The 17,090-nt window shown below is 41.9% G+C and overlaps 1 protein-coding gene across 2 annotated transcripts in view; it reads left to right on the top strand.

Moving 5' to 3' along the window:
- The window catches only part of LOC107835928 (dedicator of cytokinesis protein 10-like), a 35,091-nt gene extending 18,001 nt beyond the window's left edge, over positions 1 to 17,090 (top strand). The window contains exons 1-2 of one of the 2 annotated variants that reach the window (XM_016670201.1): positions 5,489 to 8,354; positions 16,841 to 17,090. In XM_016670201.1, the coding sequence (XP_016525687.1) occupies positions 8,196 to 8,354; positions 16,841 to 16,996 (315 nt within the window). In that variant the 5' untranslated portion in view covers positions 5,489 to 8,195 and the 3' untranslated portion in view covers positions 16,997 to 17,090. Of the gene's footprint in view, positions 1 to 5,488; positions 8,355 to 16,840 lie in introns of those variants that run through there. The other variant, XM_016670202.1, reaches the window with a different exon arrangement.

Here is a 17,090-nt window from a genome sequence, read left to right as displayed (position 1 = left end):
ACATCTATATATATAACCCATTCTGCAAGAATATCAGTTCAGTTTCTTTCATAGTGCAGTCCAGTTAGCCAGGCATCGAGGACGCCTCCCTTTTGCTTGCTTTCTTTCCCTCTCTTCCAGCCTCACCACTGTCCCTCTACTCACCTTTGGTTTAAACATTGTTCTCTGACAGTGACATTTTTATCTCTCCATCATGTTAACGGTGTTCTGTTCAGATTTCACACCTGCAAATTTAAAGTTTAAGGTCCATTGGAAACTCTTCTATAGTAAGTGACTATAAAGTAGGAACGAACACAGTGATGTTTCCCTGCTTTCAATTTTGGAATTAATGTTAGACGGAAAATGAAACCAAAAGAGGACGACTGGAAAGTTTTAACAATGCCCTCCGTACCCGGCAGCAGATCTTAAATCGCTTCACCCCTCCCCGCCTCTTCCAAATTCTCCGTCTCATCGACCCTCTCTAGCCCCCTTCCCCCAACATCCCTCCTGCCTTCAGGACTCGAGCTCTAGTTAAAGACTTTTTAATAGCTTCCTTTTCTAAACAAACCAACTACCAGAGAAGCAGATAGCATCTCGTGCATGCAGTGCCTCCTTGAGGTCGTTCGTGAAAGCTGTAGCGGCGGAAGCAGCAGAAATTCAGACCGGCATAAACAGAGACGCTCTCATAACGTCGTGCACAAAATGCTGCTGTGTTGAGTTCCCAGCACTAGATGGCATTGGCAGTGTGCTGTATCTCTCTGCTCTTCAAGTTACCAACCAACACAAACAGTGTCCCAACGCCGACTTCCTGCGTCGTGTGCAGCCCTGACTGTATTGCATGAAAATCTATATTTGAGATCATGCTTTTTTTGCTCAACAGTTCTGCACGCTTACAGAGGCAAATTAACATCAGCCAGTTGTTTTAGGCAAGACGCTTTCTGACCAGTTTTGCAAGTACATTCAAGTTTCTGTTGGCCGCCTGCTGAGAACGGAGAAGCAAAGCTTAGTTTGCACATTTAAAACAGAATCCTACTTTTGGGTTCCTTCTTAATGAACTTTTTATGATTTACAAACAGTGAAAAGTTCAAAACATGGCCCTTGCGAACATTAGTGCAGAGCAACATCGCATGTGTCATGGAGCGGCTTTGAAGCAGACCACAATGTAAAACAAAACTAAAAGGTTCTGCAAATGTCTGCAAGTCAAAACCAGAAATTACTGGCCGAGAATAAAATAAGCGAACGAATGTGATCTCAGAGCAAAGCTCGCCGGAGCTGCAACGTAGGGACAGACTAAAGAGTAACAACCCTAGAAGTGCTGACAAAATGTGTTCCAAAAACAAAGTAATAAACCAGAAAAAAAGGGGTCAGCTTACAAAACCCACTCATTCTGACATCTGTAACCTAAAAAAAAATCCTCTCCAAATGCATCAGGTAAGTGAAAAAAAAAAATTACTCAGTTTACACCTTTTCTGCCTTCCTGTTTGTCAGAGATGGCGTGCTGTGGTAATGCATCTGTATTCTGTGGTTTTTCTGAGAAGTGCATCTCAGAAAATACTTTGAAACATTATCACTAGTTATGGGATGGCACTGGGAGTGTCTGCAGGGCTTTTGGTAGATCGTGTTTGTCATGAGCTGATAAGATTTCTGCAGATGTAGTGAAAGTCCTCACGTATGACAGCCAGGAAAAGTTTAATGTCTGGCCATTTTGTTTTTTTTTAGGGAGGGCGGGGGGGTTTGCCCTCTGCAAAATGCCAAATGCTCCACTGCACTTAACTCGTTTCTTGAATAGCAGCATCCCTCACGTTGTAGCTGCCATGGTAACAGGGGCGTGTTTTCCTGAATAAACTCAGTGGAGCTCCACACCACATCAAAACATGCTGCCGTGATTCAGCCTCCAAGCTCTACAGGGAGTCTAACTATAGCAGACCTAGCTGCTTACAAGGCAGTGTTTGCGCTGGGTTTAATGAATTCCACCTTCCTGTTTGCCCTAGTTGGATGAAGTTTTTTCCCCCAAGTTTTACCTCCGGGGACTTACCAGCACCAGACGTGCGCCGTGCAAGTGTGCGTTCACCCTCCTAGCAAAGATGTAGAAACGTGAAGCGCTGGCTTTGTTGTTTTTAAAGGATTGTTCGTCAGAGTAGCGGTCCTGCTGGGGCGAGGGGGATTACAGTGACGGAGGCTCCACAGCTGGAACACATTAACTCCACGCATGATGAGCGCACTCGGCTACACACAACACGGTGATGTCATTTTCCTCAGAGGTTCGGGCTCACTCGCAGTTTAAATCCAGTTACTCACATGCAGAACCCGGTAACCACATGTACATCATGTAAACACAGTAACAAAAAAAAAAAACACAGCTGTGTTTTCATGCTCATTGATTTTGCTCATAATTTAGAGGAGCACATTTTTTTTATGTTGATGTTTTTCTTCAGATTGGACAGTGCTCTGACTTTTTTGTGTTCTTTTTCTCACACTTACATATTTCAAATCAGGTTGACAAAGTCAATATGAGGAATATCCATTTACAAATTAGTTTTATTGTTATTATTATTATTATTTTTTTTTTTTGCAAGAAAACAGCTATCCAAACTAACAACTAACAACTATGTGGAAAAAAAGTGATCTTCCACAACACCTGATAAGGGGGCTTTGCCACCCTCTGCAACCAAGCACTTGTGATAAAATGGAAAGGTTTCTTTTTAGATTCCTGTTGAGGAATGTCGGTCTTTTATTGAGTTTGTGGCACAAATGGCCTTGATTTACCAGTAGCTTGACAGAAAGAAAGACAAGGAAGACATGCTGCAAATGGGTTGGGGTCAGAAATCAAAGCCAGTGCTCTTGCTGTAAACGCAGAATTGTTTTAATCCACTCATTGTATAAATAAAATGTGAGAGTTTCTTTTTTTTTCTTTTGTAGCACCTCATACTGCTGTTCATGTAAGTTTAAGGTTTATATTGCATGTCGTTCTTATCGCCAGTGGTAGGCGGTAATATACTCACTGACAAATGCTCATAATCAGCAGTGGTATTTAAAATGATATATTTATGCACGGCAGTAGTATGACTCAGGAAGATTTATAGACATCTTATAAACCCTCAGATCTAACCTTAAGTGATGATCTCACTGAAACACTAAAGTCTGGGAAGGCGTGAAGCTTGGTACAGACAAGCTGACATCCTTTTCACGTCCTTCTGACCTGACTTTGCTCTATTTTATGCTACATGGAGTTTTAAGGTGTTTCTGTTCCTGTCAAAGTCTCATTATTGTCAGCCCTTCCTCTTCCAACTACAATTACCAAGAGGAGAGGATTTTCTTTTAAGGGTTAAAGTTAAAGCCAAATACGATAAACAGAATTTCCATAAATTAAATGTTTGACATAAAACACACCTTAAATAAGCACCATTGTGTTTTTAAACCATTTTCAGACACGGCCTGACAGGATTTCTATGTCAGCTGGTCTTCTGGATGTGCCGTAAAGTGATTTTTGGTCTCTCAAGCTGCTGTCATCGTGATTTAAAGAGCTGCGTAAAAGCACTTTAAGCACTCTTCCACTCAGGATAAGCTTCTTGGTAATTCTTTTAAAATGGCCATTATTAGTCATTATCAAGGCTCTGCCAAAGTCTTATAGTTTTCCTTTGGATAATGGGAGTCTTTTGTCTCTAGATGAAAGTGGCAAAAATAAAAATAAAGCTTTAAAATTCTTTCAGAAAGCCTGGGAAAAACAACGACCACATACAGTAAATCCGGCTGAAAACGTCCCCGCTCTCGTACCGTTCGAGCGTTTTACGACATTTTCGATTCCGGCCAAGAACATACTTGCAGCAGCCCATACGATAATGGTGCCATGTGTTTGGAAACGGTGCGAAGGCAGGCGGGGTGAATCGGTGTATGAGCTCAGGACAGCTGTGCAACATGGGCACATTGCTGGAAACCGGAGGGCACGTTGGCGTGGGCATGTCTGCATGACGGGACCATTGTGGAAACCTGGCGTAGAAACAAAAGCCCATTTCTGTGGCTCCAGTGTGTAAACGCCGCCGCTATGAGGGCATGTTGCACTGAGTGGCTCTCAGTGAAGGGCAGTGCATGTAGAAGGAGGAGAGGCCGATGGTGGGAACAGTTAATGTTTGTCTTTTGTGCACTTCACAGGCTGCGCGGGACATGTTCTCTGTCATCTCCTGCTAAGTGGGCCGTGTTTGTTAACAGCACCGTGTGGGAGGGAGGGCTGAAACGCTCCATGTCTTCACTCTGGTGCCTCTTTCTGTTTGTACATTTGTGTTTATTTGCTGTTTTATATATAGCTGTGTAAAGTATTATAATAATGAAGATGTCAGTGGGTGGTGGGTGGGATCTCGCACAGCGCTGTCATGGAGCCGAGGAGCTTAATAATGACCTAACGGCGTCTCCATGGTTACCCCACTCTGTGTTGTGACACCGAGAAAGTGCAAAACTCAGGAGCTCCACATTTCATTTATCGTAGACCCGAATGTAGAAACTTTATTACACATGTAGGGAACTCAGTTAATCATAAAATAGTGACTCAAGGGTTTTATCGGATAGTTTGGAATGGCTTCATAGACACCAAAGGAATTTCTCCTCTTACATTTATCCGTTTGATTCATAGCTTGGAGAAGCTATTTCCGGTGCAAAAGTTGTAAGCAACTCCCAATTTCTTACAGAGTCAGAGGGATTTAAAATCTGTTGCTGAATTCTGATTTCTGTAACGTTTTAAATTTCCAATACCAGTTTTAGCCAGTTCGGATTCACATTTAACATATAAACATTCGACATATGGGTCTTGCTTTTTGCTCATGTATAATTATATATTATTTATGTTTGGATCAGAGCTGACATCGCACTGCCAGTTAGCAAATATTTTGAAGACAATGGCGTATTATGAGATTCCTGATCTATCTATTTTATGTAAGCATTTAGCACACATAATGAGCCTCAATGTGGATGTTGTAGAGGATGTATGTACTTGCTCCAAATCTGAGATTTTCCCCAAAAATTGTCAACATCGCCATATTTTTAACATGTTCCATGATGGAGAGAGATCAAAAGGATAAAACAGAGCAACTTTTTTGCTGGAGAGTTTTTCTCTCTACCTCTTCCACATCCTAATAAAACTTCAGACTCATCTCAGTTTGAACATATTTTTAGAGAAATTCTGTAGCAATTCTTTTGAAATACTTTTGCACATCTTTCATGTTTTTTTCTGACTTTGGTTTTAAAATAAAATAGCTAACTTTGAGCCTTTTTTCACTCAGTAAGAACATGTTCCTGGTGGCGTCCACTGATTTGAAGCCCTCCCGAATTTGTATTTTTCCAAGTCTGCTAGCCCTTAATCAGGATTGGTCGAGTTGAAAATGGTCAATTTCCGATCAGCAGAATATTTTTCGATTCTATTTTTTCATGTAATTATTCACGCAGGTCCCCTGCATGTATTTAAGTTTTCCTTCAAGGTTTTTGTGATCAATATGATCCAGAATCTCTTGCAAAGACTTCATCAAAATACCAGTGCAAACATGCTAAAAGCTTTTCAGCTACTATAATGAGTGTTTGATTGTTGCATTGTCAACAATCACTCTCTGCGGCACATGAACAGCATCTGAAAGCATCATATTAAATACATTTAAGAAACATTTTTAACCCAATCAAGTAACTATGTTACCTTCAGTTGTTATAGAAACGCTACATATGTCAAATATAGTTTGGTCTTTGTCTCTTTAAGAAGCTCCTACTCCATCACAACAATGCTACTCCATTATACAACCATTCTTGGGAGCATCGGACTGAGACAAATCAGCAGGTCTATGAGAGGTCTTCTGTTTCTGTAGCTCTCTGGTGCTTTCCCTTTCAGCTGCTTGCAGTTTGTTTCATTTTCACCGATGCAACTCATTTTGAGAGTTGTTGCAATAAAAGCAATACAGTCGCTGAAATAGAAACTCTTTGGCAGTTTTTGGTCAACTGATAAGTGGCTCAGCCTCTCTCTGACAGCTAGCTGAAGTGCTGCTCTGCGCCTCATGTCCAGCCAATCCAGAGGCTTTACTTTAGCTTTTTAATGACATTTTTGTGAAAATGCATGATGGAAAACCGTAATACAATTATACCTTTAGTCTAATTTTGAAAAAAGGAAAAGTGAAAATATTTTTCCGCCTACATGTCACAACCACATTTTGTTATCTATTTTATTAAGGTTTTATGTGATTGACCAACACGAAGTGTTGCATAACCTTGAAGGGGAAGTAAAATGATACACGGGTTTCAACAATTAATAGAAAAGAAAAGGAAAAACCTGGAAAGCATGAGCTGCAGGTCCACTCCTTCCAGCACATCTAGACACTAAAATTCTCCTTGGATCCCATTTAAGGGTATCAGAGTAAAAGAGGCTGTGCAGAAATGCAAACCAGAGTTGTTGTTGTTTTTTTTTTAATACATATCCTGGAAATCATGGGCATATATAATGTCACTTCGCAACTGTGAAGAAGGGCAAAGGCAGAGTCAAATACACAAAAGTGGTTAAAAAATTAATATAGGCAAAAATACAGAGGAAAAGATGGCTGAACCGTTTGCTGGTAGAAACAAAGACAAACTGGTATTGAAGGAAGAGAACACACTCACCAAATAAACACAGGAGGAGGAAAAGATGATTGTGAGCAGGTGCTTCCAATCAGGCTGGCTGGAGACGAGCCAGAAGCAGAGAGAGGTGGAGCAAATCAAAGCTGCCATGTAGCGTCATTTCAGATCAGGGCTCTTCAAATCCAGGCTGCGCTGTCTGGTGTCCTGCAACCGTTAATGTGTCCTTGGTCCAACACACCTGAATCAAATGGCCGAATTATATCCTCAGCATGTAGTCAGGATCTCCATGACCTTCTCGTGACCTCATTATTCAGCTCAGACACATCCAAAAGTTGCAGGACACTGGGCCTCGAGGATTGGAGTTGAAAACCACTGTTTTAGATCCCAGTGGTTTAAGCAAATATATCAAGGTCTGTTAAACTAAATTCAAAGCAAAAACCTGGCTTGCATTAATCCTTAAAAAAAGAAAAAAAAAGGTCTTTACTTTGTTCTGTTTGTAGTTCAACAAGGACAGCTGGCGCAGAATAAAAGGGGATTTTATGATGACAGATACTTCAAATTGAGAAATGTTTGCTTCTGGGAACGCTCCCCTTTTCTTTTCGTTCAGCCGCAGTCAGTGAAATAAAGCAACACCAGATGTTTTGAAGACATGAGAAAAATCAGAGTCACTCGGAGATATCACGAGCGACGCAACGGAATTTGAATGCATGCAGGACGTCGTCGGTCTTCCTGCGGCTTATCTTCATGCTCAGGCAAAGTCTGAATGATTTCAAATGCGAGGCTCCGCAGGGCTAACACGCCACATGCACGCCTCGTCCGCGAGGCCACCCACTCCACTCTCTCCATCCGCTTTCTGTTCCTAAACTTTTCATTCTCTCGCACTTCGCTGCAACAGGACGGACTGCGGCAAAATCATAACACACATCGCAATCAGCCAGGGCACACGTTATTTAGCCGAGCAGCCGCAGCTTTGCAGAATTTTTGCTGGAAGCTCTTAAGAGCAGAACCCACAACGGCCCAAACACAACAAACGGAGCTGAGACTGAAAAGTGTTGGCGTAGTCGGGGAAGCAAATGGAGAGAGATGTAGCTGCAGCAGTATGGAAATCAGAAAAAATAATGCTGGTTTGGGTGTGTGTGTGGAAGTCTGCGTGTGCGTGTGCGTGTGTGTGTGTGTGGCGGCTGGTTCTGGTCAGCTGATGGGTTTTGCTGAGTGCGATTTGTTGGATGTGCCTGGCTTCGGCTGAACCTCACACAGCTGCAGTCAGTGTGTGTGTTGGAGGACGAAAATGAGAGCAAGAGAGAGAGAGAACACAAGAAGGGAAGAGAAAGAGAGAGAGAGAGAGAGAGAGAGAGACATGCAGGGCTGCCAGTGTGTCAGCTCAGCAACAGCAACATTAGGAGCTGCAGGCTGAAGCAGAGCAGCTTTGGGAAAACCTCCCCAAGTTTTCAGAGCAGGACTGCTTGAAGTGACAACCACAGGGTCTTGATGGAGCTCTGGGTGTCTCACTTCTAGAGGGGAACACATCACCTCTGGCGGGACCGGAGGCCTGAGCCGAGGCCGGTTTCCGATAGAAGAGGCTGAGCTCATCCGGAGCGGATCGGGGTTGGACTCGGAGGCCGCGGCGTTGGAGAATGGGGTGCTCGGCCAGTGTGGTCTTGCTGCTTCGCTCGGTGGGCGGAGCCGACTGTGGTCACATATGTTCACGGCAGGACCAGGGGTCAGTGGAAGCTGCGACTCCCACTTTGGAGGGTTACATCTCCACCAGTTCGCCTCTGACCATCGTTATAATGGTAACCAACGCCGCTGGGTCTGTAGCTTCCCATTAAGTGCGAAATGCATGTGCGGATGAGCTGCCATTGTGCTGGAAAGGAAGCAATTGCGTGCAAAACAAAAAAGCAGCTAAAAAGTACGTTAAAGTGTGCAGGTTTGTGTTAAGTCATGCGTTTTTGGCTTTCTGCATCTTGTTTTACCTTCCCGTGTTGAAATTTAGGGGTTTTTTTATTGCTGAGGCTGACAAATGAGCAATGGCTTGAGGAGGCCATTAAGTTTCACAGCTGAGAAAGAGGCAAAGAGACGGAAATGGAAGAAGGAGAGTGGAGTGGGGTGGTGGGGTCAGACATGAGGAATCTGGTTTCTGTGGGAAAAAAGCTCTTTTCTTTGCATTTGGCCTGAAGTGAAAAGGAAAAAAAGAAGAAAAGAAAATGTTATTTGATTTTAACTTAAGTATTCGGTTGGATGAAAAGTGTTTCACTGAATATATGAATGAAACATTTACACAGTTGATGAATGGATTATGTAAAAGTACACATGTTTCTCCTCACCATCTTCTCTCTTCAGGACAGAGTTTCCTGTCAGCCATCTGTAACAACTATTCTTAGCCAGACGTTTTCTTTTTTTAATTCCAAGAAATCCTACTTTCTGTACGCCAAGTGGAAAAAATGTTTGAGTCTTGGCAGTAAGGAGATCTTTACAGTCGCCCCTTTTGTCTCCCCTAACTCCCCTTCCTTCCCTCCTTAAATCTTGTCGTCTTCGGTGCCCAGTTACTGGCTCCTGCGCGAGGCAAGAGAGCGAGATCCACTCCAAAATCATATTAGCATGTGGACTCAGCTGATCCTTTTAGCTCATGGAACAACTGAGCACAGAGTGTCTGTTTTTCAGAGTTTAAAAAACAAAAAACATAGGCATTTCCTTTGCAACAAAAAGTGCATCAGTCAGTGTTTGTATTTTGTTTTAATTGTGTTGCATTTTTAATATGACCAAGATGTTTTATTCTTTCATTACATTCTGATGTGTAGGGTATTTTAAAGCCGTGTGGTAAAATTACTGGGACTTCCCCCATGGGACCTCAGCGACCTGCGTGAGGTCAGGACTTAACAAAAGTCCCACATCCTTCTTGGATGACCGGGGCGATCCACTGAAGAGGGAGCTTGTCATGTTTCATTCAGGGCGTGCAAAACCTTTGGCTCAAATATGGAGCAAACCAGTTCAAAAAAAAAAAAAAAAAGCCTCTTTGGTTGAATCAGTCCAAGCTGTGCATGTGGCGGCGTACCAGCTGTTGCTCACATTTTCCCTCAAAGGAGAATAGAGATGCGTTGGACAGGGCGAGATTCTAGCTCCGCGGCTTCACAAAGCATCTTTGTGCGGCGCTGCTCTTCTGCACGGGTGAATCCCGCAAACAATTTTCCCACCAATTAGCCTGAAAACCTCAGGTTGGTCTTTCGAGGGCTCATAAGCGGCGGTGATAAATCTCATGTGACTCTATTAGTATCGGTTTAACTCATCCTCCCGCCGCGTTCGGCCGCCAGATGTTTCTCTTGGCCACCTCGCTTCGCACACATTTGTTTTGGTCGTGTGCACCCACAGTGCCGAGTGTTGTAGTCCGCTTCCTGGATCTTGTTCACTGGAAGAGAGTCAAGAGCTTCGTCGTTGGCCAGAGAGTTTGTTTCTTTGATCTGACCCAAAGTTTGTTTGCACTTCAGCGCCTCTGCAAACAAGTCGGACTTTTCGAGCAAATATCCCGAGTCTGACTCAACAAGACCAGAGTAAGCGCGCGCTAACAGTAATTGTCTCGTCCTTATTAAGAGTTTCTTGTTTTTTTTATTTTTTTTGTTACAAATGGAAGCGGATTGTAAAACTGATGGATTTTGGTTTGTCACTAGGTTTGAGCATTGTCCCTCAGAAAGTTGGAAGATTGTGTGACTTGCAGAGAAAAACAGACATAGACATCTGAAGTTGCTTTTGAAGGAACGTTTTTCCAACATATTGCATTTGAGGCCTCCTTATTACAATTCACACACTCTTGACCGCTTGGTGAAGATGCACCAACATTATATAATGATCTTCCAGATCAAAATCAAACCTTTAAAACATTTCGATTGCGCACATAATTTATGAGCATGCTTGTAGTTTGAGTGTGATGATGGTTTAAGTGGTTTGGGTCACATGCATTCTGGTCGATGCACGTTGGCTTGTTGAATATTAAAAGAATGAAAATGAAATGCAATTGAAAATGTCATTAAAATAAAATAAAAATTAATAGTTAAAAAAGTTTTTCTTTTTTTTTTTCTTTTTATCACATCTGTCAACATGGAGGACAATGAAAAAAGTCATCTGCAACCTCCAGTGATACATAGAGTTAAATATTCCAGATCTTCCTTGGAAAAGCACCTTGGGGGATTTGATAAAAGGACAGAAGCCACTTGCACTTTCTAGTCATACTTATCGCTCTGAGCTCCTTGTAGTGGAAGCACATTCGTCCAGTCGCACTAACGAATGTGCAGACACATCGATGTGCAGATCTGTAGGCAGTTTGGGGTGAAGTGCTTTGCCCAGCAGCACATTAGCATGTGTCAGAAGGAATCTGAAGTCAAGCTCATAACTTTCAGATTGAAAGACAAATATTCTGGAGGCTGGAGCAAACATCTGAAAAAACAAACAAACAAACAACAACAACAACAACAACAAAAAAAACACAATGTTGTCCAAATCATATTTGCGTAACATAAACAATGGATTGCATGTCAGTTTCTCAGTGAGCTCAGGTTACGGTACTTTGCCCTGGAAACCACTTATGAGTTGTTTGCTGTTAATTGTGATCGTCGGATATGTAAGGCGCCATGATCTTTGTGGAAAGGTCGACCTCACTGATGGTGACTTTTCTAATAATTAGCCATTTTTTTTAAGCTAGGAAAATGCAAAAATTTATTTGCAAAGGCAAAGAAGGGAATTCCAATGGAATCTCTCCTGTTTCCAGACGAACTTCTGATACAAACGTCTCTGTTGGTTTTAATTTACTTTTCTCGTTTTATTTCTATTAAACAACTCTTGCAGCCTTTCGGGACTTTATTTGCATACAAATTATAACTGCCTTTGCCTCGTTAGTTTTTTAGCAATTTCAATTAACAGTTGCAAAAGCTCCTCAGTCTGTTTCTCTCCTGTTGGACGGGAACTTCAGGCGTGTGACTCTCCATCAGTTTCAGAGTTTTCACCCTGCGTTGCTTTAATGATATGAAGCAGATGTTTTCTGTCTGGGATCTGCTCGTCTCTGCTGTCTCAGCAGCTGCCTTTGCCCTCTTCTGTCTTCCGCTATTAGTCCACATCAATCTTCTGCAATATTTCCCTTTTTCCACGCTCCCTCTCTCCCTCTGTCGCCTTCATTTTTTTATCCTCTAATAGGACTTAAAGCTCCTAAATCTTTACTTGAGAACGACGAGTCTTTCTTAGCCGTCTGTGTTTTCACGACTCCTGTTTAATCTCTTTTCTCTTCTAATTTCGGACAGACCGCTTTGCTCCCAGCTATCCTCGTCGATAGTCACGCTGTGAGCCGGCAGTCTGCTGCTCTGTTCGTGTCCTCCGTGCAGCTGGAGCTTTGCATCAGCCACACCCAGCCTGCATCACCCCTGCTGGGAGGGAGGAAGGAGACAGGACGGAGGAGAGAGGATAAAAGGGGATGTTTAACAGGATGAGAACAAGGGAACGGGGTGGAGATAGAGAGAGAGGTATCAAAGAGAGAGAGAGAGAAAAAAAACAACCTGAAGGCTGTTGAGGATGTTTGATGAGATGTGGGAGCTGCTGAGGAGAGGCAGAGATGGGCGGAGCCGGCTGGGGGAGAGCAGAGGAAAGGATGGAGGAGGAGGAGGAGGAGGATGAAGAGCGGCTGCAGATACTGAATAGACGTTAATGACTGAATTGATGAGAGGACAGTTTTAAAAGACGAGTCTTATGAAACAGATTCCACAGGGGTTTCACTTCATAAATCTTTTTTTTGTTTTGTTTTTTGTTTTTTTGCTGTTATTGTTTCCCCCAGTTGACAAACGTTGGCATATAGTTCAACTTTCTCATCTTGAATGGATGTGACTCGTGTCGGGTGAAGGCTGAAAACGCAGCACACCTCACGTTTAATGGTAAAGATGCATAAAAAAAAAATAAAAAAAACGTGAAACATATTGACCTTCTCTTGTGTTGCCATTTAATCCTACATTTAAAGATTTGGTCCAGCTCTCTGTCTGTCAGCTGGCAGGGTTTATAAATCTCTCTTAACATCCTCCTCACATTTCAAGTCATTGCACTTGACTGTAGATACGGAAAGTTTAGGTTTCATTTTGCTAATTAATTTCTTTAGCTCTTCAAGTTATTTGATTGCACTATGTATAATGCTACTCCATTGCCCTCTTGACACATGAGGGGAATGAAAGTCCAGGAGAGCCTTACTTCCTGACAATAAGGTGCAAAAGTTGTGAGCAGAGCCGGGATTTGTTCTTATTGCTGCTTTGTGTTGCTTCACCAAAATGATCTGCGTCTCTTTTCCTGCTGCCCTGAAAAGCATCCATCCATCCATCCATCCATTTCCTATATGCACTTAATCCACGACGGGTCGTAGGGAGGCTTGTCTCCAGATGTTAGAGGTTGAGAGTCCACTAGGAAAAGGTCACCAGCTCATCACAGGGCCCCATAGAAAGAGAATTGACAGACAACCATACACGTCAAGCTTATATTTCTTTTCGTTATTATTTTCTGCATTTAGGATTATATTACATCAGACCAATGAAAGTTGATGCTTGTGAATCTTGACAGATGAGCCTCATCAGAGCTCATACTCTTACTGAACTTGACTGTAGCTCTGAATATGATCTAAACACACCACCTCCCTGCGCGGTCTGAAAATAAATATATGAGCATTTGTTGTATCATCAAAAGTTGTTTCCTCTTGTATATTTCTCTGTTCTGCTCAGCGTAGGGAAGTGGGTGCTGGTCTCAGAGCAGCCAAACATGAAACAAGCATCATGCTAGCCGCCGTCAAGTATGACATGTAGCTCGTGCGCCATATATGTGCCTTTTATTGTGTCCGTGAGCGCTCGTGCATGTGCCGGTGTTTATTTTGGCTCACAGTTGCTGTGACAATACAGCTTCGCTCAGGAAGGTGGCAGTTTGTTTCTGTGTTGCTGCGAATGCCAAGAAAATGTTAAACCAAAAAAACACCAAATGAGATCATCAGTGACGCAGTTAGTATAGCTTTTAATCCAAAGCCTCTACTTTGTTTTTTTTTTTTTCATTCTGTGGCTAATTTATTTAACTCACTTAAACTTTAAAAAGCGATTTGTAGAATCTCTACGATCTGATTGGTTAATGTCTCGCTCAATGGGGACTTTCTTGCCATCTGAGTGTGTGTGTGTGTATGCGTGTGCGTGTGTGTGTGTGTACGGGGTGTCTGTTGGACAATCACACATCCACTTCCCCTCCATCCACGTGTGCTGAGGCGAGCTCGCACTGAGAGTTAGTTCTGCTTCTGAAAGAGCACATGCCCACAACGTGCGTGTTGTGTAGCTTTTCTTGACTTCAGGTTCTGGAGATGGTTCTCTGAAGGCAGCCGGCAATGAGTTTCAGGAGCAAAATCACCTTCAGGAGGAAAACAAAAAACAAACGAGCACGGGCGGATTTCAACCGGCTCAGCATTGTATGTATTTATGTTCTTTTTTTTTTCTACTTCTTGTAGCGTTCTTCCTTATTTTTAGACGGATTGAATCACTATTCCAGGCTGGTAGTTGACCAGCAATTAGTTATAGATCATGTCAGTCATATTTTTTAGTTTTATTTCCTTTGCGGTTTACACACATTTAGTGAGTGTAGTATTTGATTAAACATCTACCATAACGCTGAGCTTGGTTTGTACAGAAACCTACAAGTAGTCCTCTTGCTTTTCTTCGGAAGACCTGCTTCAGTCAATTCAACTCAACAATAAACTGTAATTCTTAAATAATCTCCAGTTTTCGAGAAGGGAAATCTAGACTTTTCCCCTGAAACATTTACTGACATGTCACATGAGTGCCACTGAAGTCATAAAGTACAAATAAAATCCTCAAACTTCAACTACACACCTGCTTCTTGCTTTTAGATGTAATCTAATTGCCTCCCCCCCATAGAGATCATTTTCATTAACGGTTGTCATTGTTTTAGAAAGGTAAAAGGTTAAAGGTCTTCAGTACGTGGCAACATTTAGTATATTAGGTTACAGATCCAACAGTTTTCATAGATTAACAAAGTTCAACAATCAGACAGAAATGAGGAACAAAATCCTTGGCGATAACTGTAAGCAATCACTTTTTTTTTTTTGAAAGTAAATGGAGTAGGTTGAATTTCCTTCCTTGTTAAAAAAACACAAACTATCTTCGGGGCAGAAGTCGTTTTCATCCACGTACGGTCACATCTTTTTTTTGCAGGGAACTAAAACTGTATTTCCATCATTCTGTTGCTATCTGTTTCACTTTTCTGGGCCAGAGGCGGCCGTGAGAGCAGCCAGGCTGTTAGACCTCGCTGTGACGCCCGGGCCACGGCGTAGATGTGAACTGAACTAGCGATCATAACTTCCTCTGGGTTTCTGACCACAACCTGCTGCACCTCTCACTTTGCTGCTGTTGTTGCTGCAGGGCTGCCGCTCTCTGAATGACAGAAGTTGCTGTCCGCTGCTGTAAACATGCCTATAATGCTTGTTTTTTTTTTTTGTTTTTTTTTGTCATGTCACAAGTCCTGGTTTGGTGGCTTACACTTTATTTTTAGATTGATTTGACCTGTAAAAGGAGCAGAAACTGTTGAGTGGCTGGTTTCTTAATGTTGTGTGATTTAATGCATTAGCCTGCTATGATATTAGGAACTGTTATTTATTTATTTAGTGGGAGGAAAACATCACTACTTTGACTGGAAGGTAAAGGAAGCTGCCTAATGCGCTAATTTATTGATCTCGTTTGCTTTTGAGCTTCACACTTTTCAGTGGGGTGTTTCAAAAGCTGCGCCATGGCAACAGCTTCACTTCCTCTGCAACTTATTTAGGTCCCTGTGATGTCATGGTAAAACACCTAAAATGTCATGTTCATGGCTATCTGCCATTTTCACTCACATATTTCTGCTTGAATCTGGCTGGTGTGTGTACCTGAAATATCACAATAACACCATGAACAGAAAAGTAAATGTTTTTTTTTTTTTTTCATAAACATGTTGAGAGGTTTACTTTACAGGGTATTGCAATTTGTTCCCAAGTGGAGACATTTAGTCAGTTCAGCCATGACGGTGTTAAATACTTCACAATTTATTAATAGATTCTGTTTTGATTATGCCATGCAAAATCAGGAAGCGAAGAGTAAAGGTAAAGAATGCATTGCTTGACTGAAGAGTTTGCAAGGTTTTGCAAAACATCTTTCTACCCTGGTTACACATTGTCACTTGGTCATCACTGAACCTTCAAAATACAAATGCATTGCACTTAGTAGCATTAGCTAGCTCCATCCCTGTCCATGCAGTTGCTTGTGATGGTGATATGGCACATGCTAACTTTAAAACAATGATAATTCTGATTTATTGAGATGATCTGTTTGTATATATATTTTACAATACGTTCCATTTCCTGTGGTGCTTTGTCACATTGTATTACATTGTGTTAGCGCCTTACAACAGTGATACTGTACACCCTTGAACCTTTGCAAACGTTTTTTTTTTTTGTACTCGTTTAGGGTTTTATGTGATAGACCAGCACAAAGTAGTGCATTATTGTGAAAAAAAGATGCTGTGTATTAAGTTGTTTTTTTTTTCTTCTTGGAAAAAAGAAAAAAAAAATCTGAAAATTGTGGCACATATTTGTATCAAGCTGAGCTGAGTGTTTGTGAGACCACTTTTTGCTGCAAGTTTTTTGAGGTATATCTCTTTTTTTTTTTTCTTTGCAAAATACCTCAGTCACACTCGGATTGGTTAGAGAGTGTTTGTAAGCAAGATTTATTTACTTTTTTAAAATCTGGCCACAGTTTTATTAATGATTGGTCTGTAACTGGGCCGTTCTGGCACATAAATAAACTTTGAGTTAAACCTTCTGTTGTATCTCTGGCTGCATGCTTAGGGTTGCTGTCCTGTCAGAGTCTTTTGCAGCTTCCACTTTACCTTGATCCTGCCCACACCAGTCGGCTGCTCTCAAGTCACTTATCGGCATCGGAGCGTAGAGGACCCAACAAAAATACGTTCTATACTTTTTATATATTTGCATTTGTAAAAATTGTTGAAAAACATTTTCCTCCCTTTTCACAATATGACGCACAAAATTATGATGAAAGTCGTATTAAAATAACATACTCTGCTCTATCATCTATTCTGTTGTGCTGCATTGCACCATGCGGCACAGGGTTGCTTCAGATTGGATAGCTACATGATATCTTGTAAGATGCCGTGATTTATAGTGTTCAGATCAAACACACGACCAAAATTTAATTTTGCCCATTTCCTCTTTCTCCATTTGCAGCAGGAGAAGCCGAAGCTGATCGATCCTCTTGACTATGAGGCCGTCATCTCTGAACTTTGGGAGGAGCTGAAGGAGGACCCGCTCAGAGAGCTGCTCCTCTTCCCCGACAATGATTTCTCGGTAAGTGAAAGTTTTCGTGGAGAAATCAATCTGTAGGGTTCCTATCTGCATTCAGACTTTATAGAGTCATTGGCACACAAGGCTACACGAAACCTTTCTGTTGCGTCTGCCCTTTTTAGACTGACGATTT

Source organism: Poecilia formosa, unplaced genomic scaffold (assembly GCF_000485575.1).
Source record: "Poecilia formosa unplaced genomic scaffold, Poecilia_formosa-5.1.2 Scaffold31, whole genome shotgun sequence".
NCBI lineage: Eukaryota > Metazoa > Chordata > Actinopteri > Cyprinodontiformes > Poeciliidae > Poecilia > Poecilia formosa.
Note: the sequence above shows the minus strand (reverse complement) of the source record. Positions and strands in the feature narration are given on the sequence as shown.